Genomic DNA, 23338 nt, shown 5'->3' on the forward strand with positions numbered 1-23338 from the left:
CCATCAATTACAAACCGTCCATTTAATTCAACAAAAGCCTTTTTGCCTTTTGAATGTCTCCATATGCAAGGCACTGTTTAGGCATTTGCAGGGCAAAATAATAAGAGACAACTATTATTTTGGGGGCATTTATATTTTAATGGTGGGGTAATGTAATTATGATATAAAGCAAAAGAAGATGAATATCATAAAAAAAGCACAAGGTCACAGGTATTTAAAGGATGATGACGTTGTATCTGGGAAAACCAATACTATTTAAAGAAAGGGGGGTTTAGATAGGTTTTGAAGGATGAGTAGACTTCTGATGTAGATTGTTTAAATATATGTCTAAAAATTGATACTTAATACTAATTCAATAATATCCCAACTGTAAATGAAAATTTCTATTTTTATACCAATAAGCAGCATTACTTAAATATTTGTGTGTGTGTTTGTGTGTGTGTGTGTGTGTGTGTGTGTAGAGGCTAAGGACTGTGTGTTAACATGTGTTTTCATATTGTCAGACTACATATTTCTTACAAAAAGCAGATTTTTCACAAAGCCCTTTATAAACTTCAACGACTCTGCTACAAAGTGAACAACACAAGGCATTTGGACACAAATGGTACCTCACTGTATGTGTGTATTATTGGCCCAAATGATTCACTCTTATTTAACTGCAATGAAGTCTTTCATCTCCCAGCTATACAATAATAGTTTCCATATGATCAGTGGCTCTGCTATAAATAAGATCAAAAGCAAAAGAAAGGATTTAATAAAAGAAAATGACATTAAGAGTAGCATGGAATCAAGAAAAAAACACCAATAGCCAATTCTCTTTTTTCCTTTTTTCCCCCGTCAGGATCACAAAAGTACTAAGCAGCTTCCCTAATATCTCAGAAAAAAATCCTTTGCAAGCAGTAGGCATTTGCAAAATCCATTTGTGTGCACCACAGAGTGGCAAAGGTTAAGCTGGGAGGGAGTCCGAGGGGTAAGGGTGGAATGCCCCATTTAAGAGTCCGGCTGAAGAACAGGTAAGAGACCAAACAGCTAGCTTCGCCTAGTAAAGTCTGCAGCAGACCGTGTCAATGGCAAGAGTCCATCCATTCCTCTGCCCTTTTCTGTTCTATTTAATGGAGATAGACTTTTTGGTAATCCAGAGCTTCTCAGAGAATCATAACATTGCTCAACTCGAGTACATGTGTTCTGAGAAAGGAAGTTTTTTTTGGCAATGCAGTGACTAGATACAAAGAGCCAACTTCCCAAACAAATTTTCTTCTAGTTCTTAAAAAAAAAAAAAAAAAAAAAATTTACAATGTTAATCTCTATTCCTGACTGGATAAACAGCTGCTAATAACCTCCCGCTCCCAGGGGAGGAGGCTGACTTCCTTTCATCTTCAGACTGGTGGATACCTGACATTCGCTGGGCTTTAGTAATTCCTCATGTTCTTGTTTGGCTTTTTTGCACAACTGCTTCAGTATGGATCTTGCCTATGTCAGATTTCTTGATCCCCTTTCCCTGAGACTGCATCCAAAAACGCGGAAGACCTAGTTAGCTACAGTACTACTTGTTTGAAATAATAGTTCTTTTATTCCTGGTGTGTTGTAAAGAGGAAATTCAAGCACTTACGAACTCCAAGGGAGAGAGGAGCCTTGAACCCTTGTATCTGAAGCCCTGTGGGGGAAATGACCATTTTGGTTTCTTTCACACTGGGCTAATTATTCACTCAAGCACTGGCTATGTTCAAAGACACTCAGTTTCTAATTGTACTGTTAATGCGATTACTTCCTTAGACCTGTTTGTGTCTTTTATAAATCAAGGAGCAAACGTCGACACTTTCCCTCGAGCAGGGAATGCCTGCCCTGCAGAAGCAAACCCAGCGTGGGCCCCCTGCCTCTCCCACTTGTTCACGACACCTGCTTTAACGGTGACCTCAGTTCTCCATCTCAAGATTCAGACGTTTTGCAAAGCAGCTTTTTAAACAAAAACCAGCTGTTTCCCATCTAGACTATGGGGGAAATTTTTGGGCAGCTTACAGAAACATTACCCAGGGACTACCATTCTCCAATAACTTTCACACACTGGAGCTCCAAACGAGAAGGTCTGCGCGGAAGCTGGGGAGAAGGCAAAATGAAATGTGGAAAGCCCGTGCCCAGGTTTTGGACAATACATCCAATTAACTGCTTTTAGGAGAGTGTGGCTATTGTATCAGGACAATGGTTCCCCTCAGACCTCATGTTACTAATAGTGGACAGATCTTTTGGTTAAACTCAACTTTACAGTTCTCAGATGATTTATGGATACAGAGGAAGCTCTAATTATGCACAACTGTGAAGGTCAACAAATTAGGTAGAACCCTGGCTTTGCAGACAACACGGCTGGCGCTACAGCTTTCAGTTTTCTCTCCGAAGGCAGCTCTGCCTACGCCCTTTTCTTACTGTGAGTCCATTCTACACTTCTGTTTTCTAGGCAACTGAGATACTTTTGATTTGAAAAATTTACAGCCACAATAAAAGTTAAAATAACAACAGCCATGGAATTTGAAAAAATATAAAACGACCAAAGCCTGATCTTGGCTTTTAAACAGTGCCAAGTCGCGCCAGTATTTTCTGTTTTGGTATGAATGACATAACTGAATTACTTCATGAGCTGCTACTTTAATTCCTAAGGGTGGAAAATTCCATGAGTTAATTTAATTTGGATGTAAAAAATATACATGAAAACTCGCTCTTCCTGTGGACTCCCATGTGAAATGCTGGAGCCAATTGCTGGAGCTGCCGTGCTGTGGAGGAGGGGCCGCTCGGCGTGGCCACCAGCTGCAGGGCTGGATCATCAAGCAATTTCCTTACTTCTGTTTGAGCATATAAGGGCCTTTCTTTCCTTTTTTTTTCTTTTTTTTTTTTTAATCATGCTTATTCTGTGGTTTGGGAATGACTTTTCTATCCTGCCCCTGCTGAAATTCTACATGGACTAATGTGAGCTCAATGACACCTGCTCTAGACTTTCCTGTCTCAATCACTTTGTTAGGTGGTTTCAGAATTCCACCTTGCACTAAAGTTAGACGTGTACCAGGATCAAAGGCCAGTAGATCAGACTTTCTCTTAACACCTCTGAGCATCCCCAGCAGCATCTGAAGCAAGCAGATGCAGACCAGGTGAACATTTGTGTGTTTCCTAAAGTATACAATATATATCTTTCCCTGTAGGGAAGTCTGCCTTCTGGAGAAAACAAGGGTAATGTTACATTTTTTATAATGCAAAGGTTATGCCTATTCCAAATTATGGGTGATTTAGGGTTGTGTCCTTGTAACTAGTAAAAGTTCAATCAAAGGTAATGACGATGGGGCTATTAAACATAACTGCTTGCTTTTTCCTCCATTATTTAAGAAGAAAACTACCTAAGAATATAATGAAGTTATATTTTTAATATTTTAAAGCAAAGATAAAAGATTTTTTTGTTCATTTGTTTTTGTTTCAGTACTAAGGATTGAACCAAGGGGTACTCTACCACTGAGTTACACCCCCAGCCTTTCTTATTTTTAAAGTTTGAGACATGGCCTCACTAAGTTGCCCAGGTTAGCTTTGAACTTGTGACCTTCCAGCCTCAGTCTCCCAAGTCACTGGAATTATAGGCTCGTGCCGCTGTGCCTGGCAACAAAAAGTTTTAAACATTTATTTATTTAAAGGTCATGGCTACAGAATGCTAAACACATATTTAGGGAAATAAAATTAGAGAACTAGAATTTGTTTGTCCTTGGGGCCCAAAGCGCAGGCTTTTGGGTTAGACATCCAGTGAAAACTGAATGACTATTTCAGTGTCATGGAACCTATATTTGAGTAAAATAGGTGTGGGGGGGAAGGGGGATGCACCTAATCTGGACCCACTGCAGTGAGACCTGGGAAGTCTGCTGCTGTCCTAACCACCTCTTCTGGGGGTGGTTGAATGAACAGGAAATGTCCTTACTACTGCAGCTGCATTCAAAACCATTTTGACTTTTGCAGAATATTTTTCTGGGATAAGCTTAAGGACTCTAAAGATACTGCTAATCTGTTTTCAATAATAACTGATAATTGAGGAGGTTAGGAGAGACAGTAGAATACCAGAAATAGATGAATGTCCTAATTCCAACAATACAGGAGCTACTGAAAAATGATGCTGATAATTAAGATCTTGGGTGGAATTCTGTAACAGGCTGCTTAAAAGATAATTTTGGAGTGCTTTAAAATAGAGACAGTGACCTCTCAAACTTGGTTTGGTTTCATCAAGAACAAGTCTTTCTGGACAAACCTCATGTCCTCATTTATATGACTGCTGTGAGCCTGGTCTCTTGTGACAGGCTATGGACCTGAGAAAAGGAAGACTGTAAGAATAAGACCAGGGGGACAGAACTGGCTGAGATATTAAACACCAAGGGGAGGGGACAGTAAGTGTAGCGAGAATGCCTGTAATACTGAGTCTCAGCGCTTTTGGCCTTTGTCTTCCCAGGTCAACGTTTTATTAGTGGCTTTAAAGTGGACCTTCCTGGCACCCATCACATTTGCCAACAAAGAGCCAGCAGAGTATGTGACTGAAGGTGGACCTGAGGTAGACCTTCACATGGCAAACAGATGGAAGGCTGCAACATAAAATTCAAAGGCATTAAGGGACACTCTGTACAGGTACAATGTAAAGAGCACAAGGATTGCTGGGAGACATGTGGCTTATGGATTTTAGCTGATTACAAGTTCAATATAAGTCAGTAGGATGATGAAGGCACTACAAAGAGCAAACAGGAGTTTGCCAGGTGGCCTTAATGAAGATGTAAGGTACGGAACAGGGGACGTGATGTGTCCACTCTGGTTCACTGTGACAGTTCTTCCCTGAGGGCTGTGATGGGTCTGAGAGTCTACACACTAAGGTCCTTGGGTGGGGGCGGGGGTGGATCCTTGATAGACTAGGGAGAGTGCGTCAGAAAGTCATGGGGTTCATGAGGGGGAGCCAGACATTATTTTAGGTTAAATATTTGAACATATGAATGTTTAATATTTTTTTGAGTTTGACCTTTTAATTATTTTTTTATTAAAATATTTTTTATTTTTACAGAATCAAAATGTATCTGTAAAAATAAAACAAATGTTTAATTTAAAGAAAAAAAAAACACTGAATAGACTGTCTTCAAATAAGAAAGTTTTTCAAGCATTCATTGGATTTTGGGGCAACACCCAGTAAACAGAAAAAGAAAGAGTACGCAGAAAAGCACATTTGGCTAGACCCAGGAAGAATTTTCAAATATGTGATGGAGATGGTCCGCAGGGGCATCTGGAGCCATTCACGCTGGAGGAAGGATGTTAACCCAGGCTTGTCAACGGTCTGGCATGTAACTGGTAGGGAAATCTGAGTGAGATGACATCTAAGGTCTCTGAGATTCTAAGGTAACAACGGTGCAGAAATGAAGTACAGATTTATATTGACACGGAACTTCATAGAATAAAAAAATCGGTGAAAACAGAGGAGCCAGGCTGCAAATGAGGGTGACGTTGCTGAACACACTATGTGGAGGGGGTCACGCTGCAAGAGCATTTCCTGGCTCCCGTTGCTCCCATGGCACCCCACCAGAAACGCCAGCCAGGACGCCACCTCGGTGCCCTCTGGGTACCCTTTTGTGTTGCCAAGTATTATTGGCAGAGTTAAATAGTTACTTGCTGTAAGCGGCCAAGGGGCAACTAAGGAGTTTTCTTGGGTTTCATTAAGTTAAGTCAGAATAACAGAATGCTTGGTGATATCAGTCACAGTTTTGAAATTGGTATGATATTAGGCTAGAGAGGAAGTCTGCTGTGGCAGTGGGGACGCAGTACAAAGAGCGCTGGTCTAGTGGTTGGCTGGTCTGGTTTTCTAATCCTAGCTCAGCCATTAACCAGCAAGTCCCCCAGCTTGGGTCACTTCCCCTTTCCTCGGTCTTCAGCAGCAAAACCAGGGCAATGGGCTAACTGACTTCTGAGGCACTTTTAGAATCTAAAAAGCAATGGTTTGAACTCAGCTATGAGAGAGAAACCAATTTAAGTGTTCTAGCTGTCAGTAGTAGAAGTTCTCATATGCTTAATGTCAGTTAAAGAAAAAGGTGCTTTTCCCCTAATGTGTATTCTTTGGATAAATCCTACTTAATTCAAAATCAAACTAAAAATGTTATTAAAAAAAAAGTAAAGTAGGCGAAGGTTGACTGATACGCATGGTTTCTGAACTGTGTTCTACAACCCCACCTGGGGGTCTAGGGAGGGGCTGTGGGGGATACTGCAAAGGACAGGTATGGGGGTAAAGTTAGTTCCATTGGCCTCCTCTGTCCCCAAGTCAACGAGGGTCATTCTTGTAGGAGGTCACAACTCCTATACCAAGTGACCATGTGACATTTCCTCCTGGATTAAGAGAGTTCTGTTCTCCTGTGGGGTCTAGTAGACCCGTATGCAGCAATTTGTTTAAATATACTAGCCCTTTCTATCTAGTCTGTGAACTCCTTCAGAGCAGAGAACATATCTTAGTATAGGGTCTTACACTGGTAACCACTCTTAAATATTTCTGAAATGAATAAGTAGAATTAAACAACAACAACAACAACAAAAACTGGGAACCAAATTAATTTTACATATTGTTAATGTAGAAGATCTTTAGCTCAATGATCTTACTGTTGTTGGCTCTACTGAGAGCTAATCAGGGACACAGAGTCACATGAAGATCTGTTCTATATAGGTTTTGTTCTTATTCAGTTAAAAGAAGAGGTGAGGTCATTTAAAAAGCTTCCTCCAGGCCTCATCTGGTGGTATGAATAACGTATGAATAGTGGAGAGAATTAAATTTGGGAAATTGCCGTGTCAATAATTGATAGTGAATCTAAAAATCCAATATCAGGATTAACCATGGAAACATCTGAGGTGCAGAAGGGATTGTATTTGGTAAGTTTCTAACTCTGTTAGTGGCAAGGCCCATTGTTTCCTTATTCTCCCACATTCTGAGCTTTCTACTTTGATTCTGTAAGAAAACTAGGTGGTTATGTAAGAAAAATAACTGAAAATTTACTAACTCAAGAACTCACGTAAGAATTCACATGCTTGGCCACTTAGCACAAGCATGTTGACTTAAGAACAAGTACGCAGACAATGTGGGTTTTACCCTGAGCATGCAACCCCATGGGGAGGGGAAAACAAGCTCTGGGAACTTGGCCATAAAATACCTGCAAACTTCTTCTGCCACCCAACACTGGTCAAGATTTGAAAATCACAAGTTTTTAGCCCAGAAAATAAGTTGTCAAAAAGTACACTGACAATCTCTGCGGGATACTCATGGTAGTAAAAAGGAGCATGGAGCTTGGGGTCCATGTATCTGAGCTTAAATCTAGCTGAAAGCCTTCAGACTACCTGCTCAAACCTCCTGGGGCTCAGTGGCCACTGTGAGTCACCCCAGTGGGCTCTGGTGTAGTTGGCCTGATATACTGTAAATGGGACCTAGTAAGGGGGCTGGCAACACCTCAGACACTGAGAATGTTGGTGTCTCTTCTTCCCTTTTGATGGATGACCTATTTATGGAGAAGGAGACATGTGGTACTCAAGGAATTTACAACTGTCGGTAAGGCAAAAGTCTATACCTATAAAAGATGCCGAGTTATGTGTAGCTGGGTAAGATAAACATCTAGAAATGGAATGACTCATAGTGCTTTGAGGGTGGACCAGAAAATAACTATCATGGGCAGGAACAGCAAGGGAAGACTGCCTGGAAGAGAAAGAATATGAGTTAGAACATTGAGAATGGTGGGAATAGGCAGGCAGAGAGAAGTGGATAGGCAGGCCAAGCCAGAGAGAAGCACCTAACAAGAAAGAGCATTCTGGGAAAATTCTGTTAAGATGCACAGACTGCTCTTGCTAGAGAACTTCCAGCATGATGGAATGGCTAAATGGAAGGCTTCTGGTAAGTGGACATGGGTCTTAAATGCAGGGATAAGGAATTGGTCTTTATCTTACAGACAATGGAAAGCCAGTAGAAGTTCTGAATAAGAAAAAGGCCTAGGCAAATAATATCTAGAAGCTGCCTCGTTTGCCATGGTCTCTGGTGCTAGCAGCCATGCCGCTGAGGGGGGGAAAAACACACACACACACACAACAACAAAAAAAAAAACCTTTCATTACACTAATACTTAGTAAATCACAGAAGACCTACTTCAGAACTCCAAGGAAAACATTTTTGTGAATCAAAAGCTAAGTACAATATGTTAGCAATTAAATGAGATAACATAATAGCTGAGGCAGAACCACAGCTTTCCCCACCACAAATTCAAGCTGCTGCAAAAAAGAAAGGCTTACATCATCTTCCAAGTTATCAAGCCATTTTGTTTTGATTTTTAGGAGGTGGGGAGGGAGGGAACCAGAAGAGCACCGAGGTCAAGAGGATTCAAAACTGTCTATTCCTTAACCAGAAGGAATGATGAAGGAGAGCTAGAAAGGAGACCTGCTCAAACCAGCACCCACCCTGGGATGAGTCTGGAGTTCCTGCACCTCACTTCCCCTCCAGGACACAGAAAGGTGTGCGGCCCTGTGTGCCTCTTTCCAGTGCTTTCTGCCACGTTTCCGGTGCATACCTCCCGCTGCTACTTTATTTACTGCAGCTGGCCAAAGTTTTATAGCCTGTTTCATGTATTAAAATTCAAATGTGGAAAACATTACCAGTATCCTCCTTGAATTTTTTTTTTGTTGTTGGGGGGAAGGGACGGGGGATTTTTGTTTTGCCTTTTTTGTGTGTGTGTTTCCCCTTAAACTTCCTTTTTATCGTGGAATGTATCCAATGGTCAAAGGCTAATGTTAGACTGACTAAATTCAAAAACTATTTCCTTTGTTCTTAGGTTTTTTTTTTTCGTTGTTGTTGTTGTTGTTTAAAATTCATACCAGTTTGCACAAGAAACGATAATGCCAATCCAGCCTCTTCCACACACATTAATGATGTTTAGGCTGAGGAGTTCAGATTCCATGCACATGATAAATGGTTTTTCAAGAAGAAAAGGAGAAAGATGACTAGCCCCTATTTGGGTCGGTTGCAGCAGGTTGTTGACCAGAGTTGCACCATGATCTGGCTGGCTCCCTGGCTGTCCTTGATTGAACACAAAATGTCTCAGAAAAGTGAACAGGAACTTTTCCTTATCAACAAAACTGGCAGCTCTATCGCTTCTATCTAGTTCCTCCCCACCCCCAATTCAATCCAAGAGGTGTCTGTGTAATATTGGCCAATTATTTCCCTTTTAAAAATGGTTCTGTTCTATTCTCTCCTTTTTCCCCTGCACTAAAATCAGTTCAATTCCCCATCTCCAAAAATAATTCTAGGCTTTTCTTTCCATCCCATCTCTGAATCAGACTCAAAGAGGAGGCAATTCAAAGGTCAAATAGTTCCCAAAAGCATCTATGTATAGTTTAATATGTTAAAGAACCACTTAACCTACATCTGGTACTTAAGAACAAACTTTACATATTTATGGAAAAGACAGCAATGCCCTGGCTCCATGCTGCATCCGGTTAACATATGCAAAACGAACACAGCTACAGAAATTAAACTATTTTTCTCTTGATTGAGAGCAGATATACAGAAATGGTTATAAGTCACAGATCTGGCTTTTAATAAAGCCAGATTTCTTAATTAAAAGCAGTATTGTTTAAACATCGTAGTCAGAAAAAAAAAAAGAGCTGTACAAACGAAAATCTCATATTATATGCATCCCAAGTGTATTTAACACATTACCTGAGGCCAAGCTAAATTAAAATCTAGACTTTCCTTTTGTAAACTCTTAGCAACCACTATGAACAGACAATTTTTACTCAGTGATGAATTTTTAGGGTAGAGGTCAAGGAAAAGGAAAAGGAAAAAAAAAAAGAAAAGAAAAAAAGATTTAGCATTGGCATTCAAAAATATCTTTCCACATTTCAGAAGTGAGTTCATTGCTTCTATTTATAAACTAGTATTCTGGGTTTCAAATTGGTTGCAGGTTTTGATATTACACTGCTCAGGACAGTACTCTTCATCTTAGCCTTTCAGTAAAAGAAACTGAAAGGACACAAGAATACTCTTGAGCAAGAACTTGAAGAACTTCCTAATAATTTGTACTTATTTTGTGTTTCCTCTTAGAATTGTCTTTAAACCAAAGATGCAACAGTGATACTGGAAAACATACCTTCATTAAAGCAATTTTTAAAAAGCCTAGAAGGGACAGAATAGGATAATAAGGTGTTTAATGACCAGACAGGAGTCTGGATGGAGCAGAATTATTGTAATAGCATCAAATTCTCTACCCATTTAGTCACCTCATAAACTGTCACCACTTAATATTTTGTTAAGATACTCGGTATCTTTGTAATATCCCAAAAAAGATGCTCCCTAAAAACCTTTCAAAAGAGCAAAAGAGAACTTACAATTGTCATGTGGACAAATCTGTTAACAGATTATTCAAATAAAGTCTTATTTATAAATAGGTGGTGGCAAAACTATTCTCTACATTAAATTATACAATCCTATAACATATATGTACACAGACAAATTCATCATATATTTCTACCTCTCATACTCAGGACACAAGGTACCATTCTGGCTTCTTCGATGATGATGATGATGATGATAATAATGATAATAATAATAATAATAATAATCCCAACCTGTTCATATTTGAAATTTCAGCCCTGTTGCACACCCTTTGATCAAAGTCACCAAGATGAATGGTTTAAAACACCAGCAGTGGCCCAGTAACTCGCTCTTGGATACATGCTAGGTGAATGGAAAACATGTGTCCACACAAAAACTCTTACATGAACATTTATAGGTGTATTACTCATAATAGCCCCAAACTAGAGACAACTCAAGTATCTTATCACCTAATAAATGGATAAAAATAATGTGGTCTAGCCATGCAATGGAATATTATTTGGCAATGAAAACAAATGAAGCTCTAATACGTGGTAAAATAGATAAACCTTGAAAAGATTACTCTAAGTAATAGCTGCTAGTCAAAAAGAGTAACGTGTCGTACGATTCAATCTATGAGAAATGTCCAGAATTAGGCAAATCTATAGACACAAAGCAGATCAGTGGTTGTTGGGACAGGGGTGAGAAATAAGTCTTAATGAGTTTTCTTTTCTTTTTGCAGTGGGCAAAAATGTCCTAAAACTAGCCTGTTGTGATGGCTACACAATCATGTGAATGCACTAGAATACACTGAACTGTATAAAGTATAAATGGGTAAAGTTCTATTAGTTCAATAAAGCTTCTTTGCAAGCCAGTAGCCAAGTATTTAAGCCTGAAATTCTAATTCTGCATTGTACAAATTCGTATAGTCTACAAATCTCATCACTTACCATGAGTGAATGTCTGTTGGCTGAAAGAAGGCCGGTTCCGTACCCTGAGCCCAGACCACCCATTGCTCCATTATGAGAAGGTCCGATGATCCCATGCATGTCCCCGTGACCACCAGGCACAGCTGTGGATGGGCCCACTGCATGATTCCGGAGAACATGAATTGCATCATCCAGTCTTTCTAAGCGATCTTCAATTCGGCTTTGCTGTTGGTTAATGAATGATGTAGAGTTTGATACAGTTTGAAATATATGCATAGGTTATATAAGGAGAGCTTTGGTCGACACGAACCACACTTTGGTTCTTGAATATATGTTTCCAATAAAGTTTATTTCCTTAGAACAATAATAAAAATACATAATGTCCTTCCTAGAAAACTGGTAGAAAATGTTGATGCTAAAATTATAGTGTTTTTTCATGAAAAAGTAAACTCAAAAATTCTTCCAGGGCAATACTGTTTGCACATGCAATACTGAACTGCATTAGTTTGAAAGAGAATTTAGATTTATTCTACAAAAGACCATTCGGTTTCTAAGCCACCATGATGGTGAGTTGGGTCTACATTTTATTCTAGTAGGTGCATATCTAAAAACAACAACAAAAACAAAACAGACAGACAAACAAAAACTCAAAACATTCTGGAAGAGATTGGTTAAGAGTTCGAAAAAATTAGCAGTGGGAAGATAGCCTATTTGTGGTTTCCCAATTAAATTATCATCAAGTCAGAGACAGGTAAAACATAAAGATTTTGGTTTCCTAATGAGTTTTTAACCTGTGTTTGTTGTTTTTTATCTACTATCAATACCAGCCTACATGTGCACATGCATATGTGTATGTAAGGACCCCAAGTCTTTTACAGGAAAAAAAAATTATCAAAACTCTGTCAACCAAAGTGATAGAAAACTTGAAGACTGAAGTATCATAAAGACTTGAACTGCTCATTCACTGAGGATATCTAAATGACTTCAAAGCCCCTCTACGGTCACTGTCGCATACACTCACAAGTTCAATGACCTTTTTCATTCCAACCATTAGAATTCTAGTTTTCCTCAGCTAGGTAAGGCCTCTGCTAGAGTTACCAGTGAGGAAAAAGAACGTGGACATACACACACACACACACACACACACACACACACACACTTTTTACTGTCATCAATGATATCAAGTATTACTCTCTGCTGTACACTTTTAAATATAACATCTCAGTGATCCTCATTGCCCATGTGTACTGCAGGTAGAAAAGACATTAATATCCCTTCATACAGATGGTTAAAGGAGGCTCAAAGAAAAGAAGTAAATTAAGTCCTCAGTATCATAGTGCCAGGAAATGTAAAGTCAGGGTTGGAATCGAGAGTTTGGGACTCTAAACCTCGTGCTGCTCTGTACTGCATCAAGCTATGATCTACTCTATTCCTCACGTGCTGTGCAAACAGATGGACCAGCTCTACTGCATGAGAAAAACAATTTCTAATTATTCTATACCAACAGGAAGAATGTGTGTCTAATGGGGTTAGTCTATGGTACAGAGCATTTTGATTTGGTGGGTTTGGGAGTTAAACCACCTCCCCTAGATTGCTAGCTCTGCTACTTATTTGACCTGGGAAAAGTCACTAACCTTCTTTGAGCCTGAGTTTTTTAATTTATAAAAAGGGAATGAGAATGCCTACTTCTGAGTGTAAATGCAAGCGTGAAGAGACATCATACATGTGCCTACCCTAATGCTGGCTCTCCTAGGGAGGGAGAGGGGGTTTCTGCTTCCGAGCATTCAGAATCCATATGAATCAAAGCTGTTGTCCACACCTATGAACAGGCTTTATGGTTCTACACTGGATGAAGCCTGGTGTAGATGGATGGACCCTGGAGAATGACCGATGGAGGCAAACTCTTAAAACAACTAGGCATTATTTAGATGCAGCCTGTCCATCAATGGGTTGGGTAGCACACATGCTGTCTCTCTGTGTGGGTCCCTTTATTGGCTAAAACGCATAACTGGATGATTCAGATATTCCAGCAAGGAGAAGAGCAATGAAGGAGGGAATCCATCTTTGTGACTTCATCTTTAGATTTTCCTTAAAGAGGGAGCAGAAAGGGAAGACACAGAACCACTGACATGACAACACTAAGTTAGACAAATCCATGCCTTCTGTTTCATGTAGAAATTTTCAGGAAAAAAGGAAAACTCAGCTTTGCAGGACTAACAGGCTTGCCCCACTTCCGGCTATCCTCCCCATCTGACTCATGTGAAGACCAGACATTGCATGGATCAGGGATGGTGCATGCGTATTTCCAGTCCCGTCTACCATGAGCTGAGGAAGACTAAAGTGTCAGACACTGAATCATCATGAGTATTTATAGTATAAATTATTCCCATGGAAATGTTCAGCTATTTCCTCCTGAAGAGTAGGCACTTCTGTACTATTAACAATATTACTGAATTCCTATGAGAACCACAGTGAATGAGGAAATAAACAGAAGGTCTCTTATTTAGAGGTTAAGAGGAAACCTCCCATAAACCTGTTATTCTGCGAAACAAAGTTGAGGTGGCACGAATCTTTGAGTACTCCTGCTGTGCGGATGAGCAGGCACTATAGCTGGCTGAGGTCAGGGAAGTTATTTAATCACTGGCAGGGGTCTCTCCCAACCAAGAGGTCAGTTTGAGTCTCATCTGGTCCTAGACGCTAAGATTCCTGGGCCTTCCATGCTGTGGGATTATCTGTGTAACCATCAACAAACAGAAACAAGCAGTCTAATAACTGGCTGCAATCAAGTTGGTATGTTTAACATTGACCTATTGTCACAGTGATTAGCAAAAATAAGCATCTTGGAGTGTGAAGTAGAAAGGAAAACCTGGATCTGAAAGCGACTGGAGATAAGCAGATGAGACTTACCAAGGAGTGCAAGGGTCCTTCATAATTGGGAGATGATGAGGCCTGACCTCCATTTCTTGACCAAACAGCAGTGCCTGCTGATAGTAAAATGAGGATTAAAATTAGGTCCACGTCAACTTAATAATAAGCTGAATGTACTTTAAAAAGAGTTCTTTTATGATGACTTTCACTTAAACAATAAAGTAACTACATGTGAACTTCTCAAGACCAGAATTCTGGGGCAAGAAAAACATTTTCTCTTTTCCTTTCATTCTATCTTTTGCTGTGCTGGGGCATGAACTCAGGGCCTATATGCATGCTAGGCCACTGAGCTACCTCTCCAGCTCAGGAAAACACTTGATGTGTAAAACAAGCAGACTTTACATGGACCCTCACTTCCTTCTAGCTGTAATAGAACATTTAATTGAGTCTCAGTTTCAGTTGGAAAGGCTCCTGGTAGAAGAAATCAGTCACTATAGAGTTTAGGTACTTTGAAGGGTACAAAAGAGGAGGGGTTGTTAGATCTTTATGCAAGGCTGGTTTACGTTCAACCAAAATACCTCATCAACGGAAAGCATCTTTGCTACTTGTTTTAAAAGTGATCTAGAAGTGACATAAGTCTTTAGGAACATTTTTGGGGGACTGGGGAACTGGGGATTAAACTCAGCCCCGAGCTACACTGCAGCCTCTCAGAAACAGTTTAAGGGAATGAGATTACTTAGCAGCAATCCATTAAACAGAAATTTTAAAACTCCATATAAGAGTAACAACTAATATTTTTTCTTGAAGACAATAAACTTTTTACTACTCACTAAACCTGAAGGTAAAGAAAGATTCTCATTAGAGTACATATTCTATGTCTAACCTACAAAATAAATAGAAACCAATTTTAAATTTAATATGCACTTAGTGTAGAAAGCTCAGAAAATACATAATTCCAAAAAAGAAAAAAAACTAATAGCTATGATCTCACTGAAACAGCATGCCCCAATGCTGTTAGCACTTTAAAAATCCATTCTTCCTATCTTTTCTGGGTATGCCTGTGTATTTTTATGCTAAACAAAAATAGAATATTTTGTTCAATTACTTTTCTTGACAGAATTTGGACAGAGCTGTCAGTGTGAAAATAGCAATCTGTCCCCTTATTTGTATCTTCATAAAAGTTCTTTCTCCCCAGCACGTGGTCTTCCCAGGATGCATTTCCAGGACCCAGAAAGTGGCATCTGCAGCCTTGTTTCTGTGCCTTCCACCTAGAGCAGGCTGCACAAGCTGCAGGCACGTGTGCTATTCCCCTGAATGATCACATATCTTGACTTTCCTGTCCCAACATAACCTAAAATCAGGACCACAGAGTAGGCTTCGAGCTCTGGTCTTACTCGCTATTACTAATGGCATAACCTTGGCAAGCCATAACCTGCCTGTCCTCCCTTTCTCTCTCCCTCCCTCCATTCCTTCCTTTCTTATTATGAGGATACTAGGGATTGAACCCTGGAGCTCTCTCATGCTAGGTAAAATTGCTCTACCAATGACCTACACCTCCAATCTAACTGTCTATACTCACTGGGCCTCAGTACACACATCCAGAGAATCAGGGCATCAGTCTACATTAGTTATTCTCACACTTTAAAACCAGAGAACATTGTTTGTTTGTTTTTTTTTTCCAAATTAGAACACATGGAATTAGAGATGCTTTGTTTGAAATGGGGAATGTGGTGTTCCATCCACTCCGATGTTCCATCCTTACTGTCTCAAGTCCTTCCTACCCAACCCTTCTCTGGTTCTAGATACTGCACTGGAGGTCACTTTTTCAGAGCCTAAGAATCTGGTGTAGAACTAGAAGAGTACAACACCACTGGACTTCACTTTCCAATTGTGAAACAGGGAATACTTCTTTAAATTCTTACTATCATCTCTATTTCTTTCAGTTTCAACTTGGCCTCTTTAGACACATGGATTTCAGGTTGCCATTACCCATCCCTTTCCTTATTCTGTGACCCTCCCCTATCATGGGGGCTTGGAAAGAGCTGATATGAAATCGAGTCTTAGTCATCATCATCACTTATGAAAGTTTTACAACAATCTGAAACTTCCCATTCTCTATCAGGGAACCCAATTTATAGTGGGTCATATGAAAATTGCATATGGGGGATAAAACAGGGTTCAAGGATGCAACATTTAGACAGGGGACCCACTATGAACTACAGTAAGGTCAGTTTTCAGGCAGGTGTGCATGTGATTTAGTTTTGTTTGGAAGCCACCTATTTTCTTTTCAGGGTGAGACAGATATTTATTAGGTAAGGTTTCCTAGACGCATTTACACGCAAAAGATATTGTCTCTTAAATGCACCTCTGAAAAGTTAAATGACTTACAGACATATCCTTCAACTGATAATTATTCAATATGAAGACATATTTCATGTTAATTTGTTATATTTTAGAGGCAAACATCTCCTATGCACCAAAGAAATTATTTCACAATTTATTTACAAAGTTACAAGTTTCTCCAAAATATTCCAATGGCACATATTTTAAACAGGGAATTTGGAAAGGCTGAAATGTCTGCAGGAAGTGATCTGTGTAAGTAGCCTACATTTGATGAGTATATAGTCTATATTCATATTTACAATTATATTAACTGAGTTTTTTTCATCTGAGATGTTTTGTTGGAATATATCATTCTGCTGTTGGGAGTTTTTGGCAGAGCTAAGAAAAGTTTAAGAAATAAATTTTTCATGTGCTTGTGTAGTCTAAAAGGATCATCTAATTTTTAAGAAAGATTTTGGACGTAAATGTACTGTCATATTGTAATCTGTCTCTCCCATCCTGTTTTATTTGTCTGCGATGTTTTGGGATTTGCGGGGGGAGTGAATTTCTATCTGCTACAGCAGCAAGTATAAAAGGGAAATCATTCTCAGAAACTGTTACTATGATGAAATGCGATTTAAAATACAGTACCTGAGAGAGAAGGAGGAGAGCCAACAGGAGTTGAAGGGTTTGATGAAAAGCTGTTGTTAGTGTGATCTGGAGAATAGATCTTCAACAGCAGGGAGGAAAAAATAACCCTCATTATTAGGAATAAACAATTTACAGTTTTGAAAACTACAAAGCTACTAATGCAATTCATCTAAATCTTATGAGTTATCAAATACACGTAACCATTAACTATAGTATCAATAGTCTAAAATGAAAAACTTAACAACCATTACTACATAATGAGAGGCTCGACAGGATCATTTCTAAGGTTCTACCTCCAACTCCTTCAATTGTAATTAGGGCATTTGATCCCAAAGTTATAGGAAGGCCCCGATTAAATAAGCACTTTTACTTAGGACACAATGCTAATATAAGTTGGATTTATTTTACATTCCCAATGGTTAGGAAAAAGCAACCAGAAACAACATCTTAAAGAGACGACCTCCACTTATATTTGCAACTGATCATGTTTGGTTTTTGACCAAAATATCAGGTATAGTCCCTCAGACAAATAAGGTGTGCCATTTTGTTACCAGGGAGCATCCAGGAAGAGAAACATTTAATTCTGGCTTCCTGGCAGTGGGTGGGCAAAGCAGAGAAGCAGAGTCCCCCAGGTGCCAATAATGTGACAATTCCTCCTTTTTTTCAAATGCCTTTTCCAAACTGTTTTAGAATTGTCCTTGCAGAACTAGTCTTAGTGGTCAATGAGCACCACACTACATTAGAGGAAAAAAAAGAAAAAGAAATCTACATAGAAAATCTAGAAACTGAAAGGTTCCGAGAACATCCCTAGATGGATAACTGAATGTGGTGGCCTAGCCAACACTGTGAGCAAACAACATGGAAGAGGCAAGCCATGGACAGGACACAAAACAGCTTCCCTGTCAACTTTTCCAATGACCATTATGCAAGAAAGTTAGCATTTTCCAAAAATCAAAGTTATTTGCCATTCATTTTCTAAAATTCCAAATGTCCACTTCTGATTAAAGTTCACCCTGCTACAATGGTGCATGTGGAGTCCAAAGTCAATACTTCCTCACCGAAGCAAGTGCTTTCCCCAGAGCGTCTCCAGTCTGGGAGCTGCCTGCTGCCCCGCTTCCTCTATTTGCTGCAAAAACAAAAGGCAGAATATGAAAACCAGGCAGTGAGACGTCTAACAATTTTCTATTCCTGGTCCATTTACTCACAATTTAATTGCATTTTTAATGCTAATTACAACACATTAATCTTTAATTAGCATTAATTTGTTTGCTGAGGTAGATGTCAAATACATTCATGTTACATTTTTTACAGATAAAATATAAACCTGACACCTTGGTTTAAAGACAAAGTGTTCTAGATGCTATTACTTTCCCTCTTGTTGATTAGGAGTGGTTGCTGGTGACTAGTAGCATGCCAACATGTGGCGGTCATTGCTAAGATTTAGGCAGCACTTTCAGGACACTGAAGTCCCCCCAATTCAGCTTTTCTTTATATTTTTATAGCAAATTGAATTATCTTTATAATTTACACCTGTTTTCAAATAAAGAAAAACCTGTTACCCCAGCAAAATGGGGTTTTCCTCTTAGGTGTTCCACAGTTGAACGAAGCACAACCAACAAAAAGGAATTTATAACTGGTCTAGATAACAAAGAGAGAAAATGTCTTTAATATTTTAAATAACTTGTTTTCCACCTATTTAAATCCATATTCACATTAAAAAATATTTGTTATGCTATGAAAAGTCAATATGATCTCAAATTCTAGAGCTAAAATAAGTCTACACATTCATGAAGCTTTTCACTACCACCTTAAACACTGGTATTTTTATCCACAAAGTAGATTAACAAAGGATATTATAATAAAAGGTATATATGCCCGTATATAAATCAAAGCCAGCTCTATTTAACATGCACCCTCTGAAAGTAACTTGTGTTTAAAACTACATGGTAAGATGGGATAGCCAGGTTCTTCTGAGCCCCTCAGGATTAAAAGGATACCTGGAACTTGGGGTGTGTTCTACGTACTAAGGCTCCAGTGCGAGCAAAGAGACACAGCACTCAAGTGAAGCCTATGGAATTTCCAGGGGAAGATGTTTGCAGCGTTTGGTGAAATACAAAAAGGAAATCTTGAATAAACTTATGAATTTAGCAGAATTTCACTGCACCCAGGTGTCATTTAAACATTTTCCTAGCCCTACCACTGAACAGGACAGCCCTTTTTGTGGCCAGGAGGCCTCATCCTCTCCCTGACCTGTGACATGCAATGGCATAGTCAGATCTCTGAGGCTCAAATCCTGCATGTCATTTCTTCTGTCCTCTGCTCAGCATAGTTAAGTTATGCTTGTGAATTTTACATATTTACACTTTGGACACACCAGTTACATCATCTTTTGATATGTTTATTCGGTTAACAAAACCCATACACAGATGCACTTGTGAATCACTAAAATAATGAAAGAAAACTGGTATACGATAAAGTGAATATGATTAGCCTCCATGAAAACAAACCTCTTCTTTTTCATATCACAAATGTATGATATTAAAACTACAAGAATTATTAGTACTCAAGATTATACATTTAAGCAAATTCCTTGAAATTAGGGAATGACATCCTAGAATTGGGCAATATGATGCAATATGAACAGATATCAAGCATATTCAAATTTTTAATATATGATGAAAGATAAGTGAACTTATATCTAGTGCAAAAATAAGAAGAACTGCTGTGTGAATATGTTCTTTAAAAACTAAACAGAGTCATGGAGCTAGTGGATTATAGTGCCTATAATCCCATTGACTTGGGAAGCTGAGGCAGGAGGGTAGAAAGTCGGAAGCCAGTCTCAGCAATTTAGTGAGGCCCTCGATAACTTAGTGAGACCCTATCTCAAAATAAAAAAATAAAAAGAGCTGGGGATGCAGCTCAGCAGTAAAGCACCCCTGGGTTCAACCCCTAGTACCGAAACAAAACTAAAACCTAAACACCATTCTAAACGGAACATAATAAAGATCTGAAGACACAGACAGCACTAATAGTTTTTTGCATATATTACCAGGGTACCTGAGAAAGGAAAACGTCTTTTTTCCCCTCTGTAAGTAATATTATTTTTTTACTATTATATAATTAAAATTAGAGTTAGCAGTGAAAATGATTTGTGATATCTGCTTGACATGAATACAGATCTTCATGAAGTATAAGTTCAGAGCCACACTGGGGGAGGAAAAGTCACCTGATCTAACAGAACCTAAACCAAAAAAGAACAAGATGTTTTTCCAATTACAGATAAAAACTTGATACAGAAATAGTTTTCAAAAGGACTTAAATTTCTAAAAGATTAATTCTTCCTTTGAACAATTTAAAAATGAGGATTATAAATTTTAAAAAAATTCATGAAACCAAATAGAAAGAATTGAAAATCAATAAAAACAATTTAAAGAACTTTATGAAATAAATTACCTGTCACACAGAATCATACTTTAGGAGAGATAAGATATTCCTGTTATGATTTTTTTTAGCAGTACATCTAACTAAGCTTTGTCTTAGTGCCTGTTTTATACAGGGAGATACTAAGACTCAGGAAGCAGAATCTAAAATAGAACCAGCTCCTTTATCCCATCTTGTCATGAAAATGTTTCAGAAAACTACAAAGGCTACTCCTGGAAGCCACGGTAAGAACAGACTATTTTCTAACATAAGGCCATGTTACCTTGCAACAGCTGGACAGCCAAACTCAAGGGTTTAAATTTCAAAGAAGTTTACTGGGGCCAGTTCACCCTTTCACTGGGAATGCCTTTTGTTCTGTTCCAGGACACCCTGGAGGGGACACATTTTCAAGATTCCCTGAACATATTAAGTGAGATGGGTCCTCTTAGACAGTCCTCTTTTTATTTGTGTGACAGACATATCAAAGGGCATACAGAATCAGAGAAGGAATATATTTTTAATTCTTAAATGGCATAATTTTCTCCTTTTTTTTTTTTTTTGCATTGACAAATAGGTCAAGTTTAGCAAAACATGTATCAAATTTACCTTTGCAGCTTTCCAGGCCATTTTTTTGTCAACTTATCTTATCATCTGCCAATTACCAAAATGCCCATGTCATAGAAATACAGGTGAACACTACTGCCTTCACTTGGTAAAGGCTGTATTGATTTCTTGAATTATTTTGGTTCTAACTGATTTCTCTTGCTCAAGAGAAAAAAATAATCAGCCTCTAAATAGAGTTGCAACACAAAAATGAATGGAAGATGAGCAGTTATTATGAGGAACTATAATTTTGTAGGAGGATTCGACACTGCCAGCCACCCAAGTATTGTTCAGAGGGACTGAACACAGGTGCTGTTGCTGGCTGGAACATGAAGCAGAAAGCAGGGTTGCGGAGCCAGGCTACATGCCGGACCACCCTCTGTCTTAGCCTTCGCTTTGGGGAAATGGCAATTCCCATCAGAACACACCCCAAACAAAACACTAGGATGAGCGGTGCCTGGGGACCGAGTCCTGAAACATCAGAATTTGGAAAATGTGTTTCCCCTTTACTGCACACCCATGACCTGAGGCCGGGAACACCATGAAGACATCAAAGGAACAAGGAGGGCAATTCATGGTGTGTTTGCCTTAGCGAGGACAACTGCTTTAGCATTAAGTTTTTCTGAACTGCGTCTGAGTGACCCTTATGTCATAAAAACCAGTAGAAGCAGCATAACAATGTTGTGAGCTCGTCTATAAAGATGAGCAAAAGAATGCTACCATGGCAGTCTTAGAAGACAAACTCAAATATGGACTGCAATGAAGGAATACTGAGCAGGAAGGATTCCAAGGATGAGTATGGGTGTGTGTGTGTTTGTGGGGGGGGGGGTGCGTTTGTGACCATGTGCAGGAAATGGTGGAGAAGACTTAAATCAAAATCGCTTGTTGTTCTGCACTGGTGGTCTCTTGTAACTACCAAGCCCTAACCCAATGCTGCTGGATCAGATTCACATCACTCTTGCTCTGTGCCTGGTCATCACCCATCTGTATCTGAAGGCTCAAGATCCTTGTAAAAGACAAAGTGAATGTTATGGGACTAATAATAAAATTACTGTGAAACCAGGTCCTCAAGGGAAAAGGCACATAATGTTTCCACTAGAAAGTCATATCCTAAAATGCATCATGTCATACAAACATGTCATTAGAAGTGAAAGTTGTTAGCCAGATTAATTCATGATCCAGATAGATATTCCAGAGTAATCTTCAGCACATGGTGTATTAAATCAATCTTGGTAGTTTGTTCCTTCAACACTACTTGGTTTGAGCTTTGAAAACATAGGAAATATCTTGCATTAGGAAGCAGGCCAGTAAAAGAATAATAAAACAATAATAGTTATTATATCCATTATGTTAGTTATATGCCCAATTCCCTTCAAGGGGAAGGGAGGATGTTGAGCCTGAAACCACATGGGGTACACTCTGTGAATGTATACAGATGGCAACTCCCAGTGCGGAGCTGGAGAGAGAGCTCAGAGGCTCTCAGCCTTGAAAAGTTTCATTGGACTGGGCTATGGTCAAGAATCCTCTTACTTCTGGTCAGGAAGGGCTACGGGCCTATATTATGGCAGTTAGGAAGGAAATATATGGATAGCAAAATGCATATGGCTACTTTCCCATAGTCATTTCCATTCCCTCTGGCTTGTACTAACCATTTATTAACTTTACTCCTCTGTGTGTATGCTCATTGTATGTATGCTCACAGGAATTGGACTGCTCTGCTTTTGATATACACCAACAGCATAACATTGGAAGGGTTTTAGGAATCAAGTTGAAGGACTCTGATGCTGGTAACCTGAAAGCTTCTTAATCGGGTGCTAACCCAGTTGAACTACTGTGAGTATGTGTTCTACCTATTACCTTCATATGATTCCAGGGTGCTTAAGACCCCCCTTCCAATTCAGAAATGTATAACATCATCTCCAGAGTTTTCTAACAAGGTTTGAGAGAAAAGGAGTGGACTATTTGCCACCAATAAAATATTTCACTCTACAGTTCTCTCAATGATTCGTGAATGAATGTGTCATTTAAAAGAAAATCTCTCATAAATATAATCTAAGTTTGATACTTCCAAAGATTTTTCAAAAAATGATACTGGGCATCAAAAGACAAGAGAAAATAAAACAAGAAACAAGGGTCACTTCTAAGTAAAACAAATAACAAAATG

At 39.0% G+C, this 23338-nt stretch overlaps 1 protein-coding gene across 18 annotated transcripts in view; it reads right to left on the minus strand.

The window, feature by feature from the left end:
- The window catches only part of Tcf4 (transcription factor 4), a 341168-nt gene that overhangs the window by 14113 nt on the left and 303717 nt on the right, over positions 1-23338 (minus strand). For 13 of the 18 annotated variants that reach the window (XM_047526166.1, XM_047526173.1, XM_047526170.1 and 10 more), the window contains 4 exons: positions 18210-18277; positions 17152-17230; positions 14218-14294; positions 11332-11535 (listed from right to left, as the gene is read on the minus strand). In XM_047526166.1, the coding sequence (XP_047382122.1) occupies positions 11332-11535; positions 14218-14294; positions 17152-17230; positions 18210-18277 (428 nt within the window). The remainder of the gene's footprint in view (positions 1-11331; positions 11536-14217; positions 14295-17151; positions 17231-18209; positions 18278-23338) is intronic. The other 5 variants (XM_047526171.1, XM_047526182.1, XM_047526168.1 and 2 more) reach the window with 1 other exon arrangement.

This window comes from Sciurus carolinensis, chromosome 15, assembly GCF_902686445.1.
Source record: "Sciurus carolinensis chromosome 15, mSciCar1.2, whole genome shotgun sequence".
NCBI lineage: Eukaryota > Metazoa > Chordata > Mammalia > Rodentia > Sciuridae > Sciurus > Sciurus carolinensis.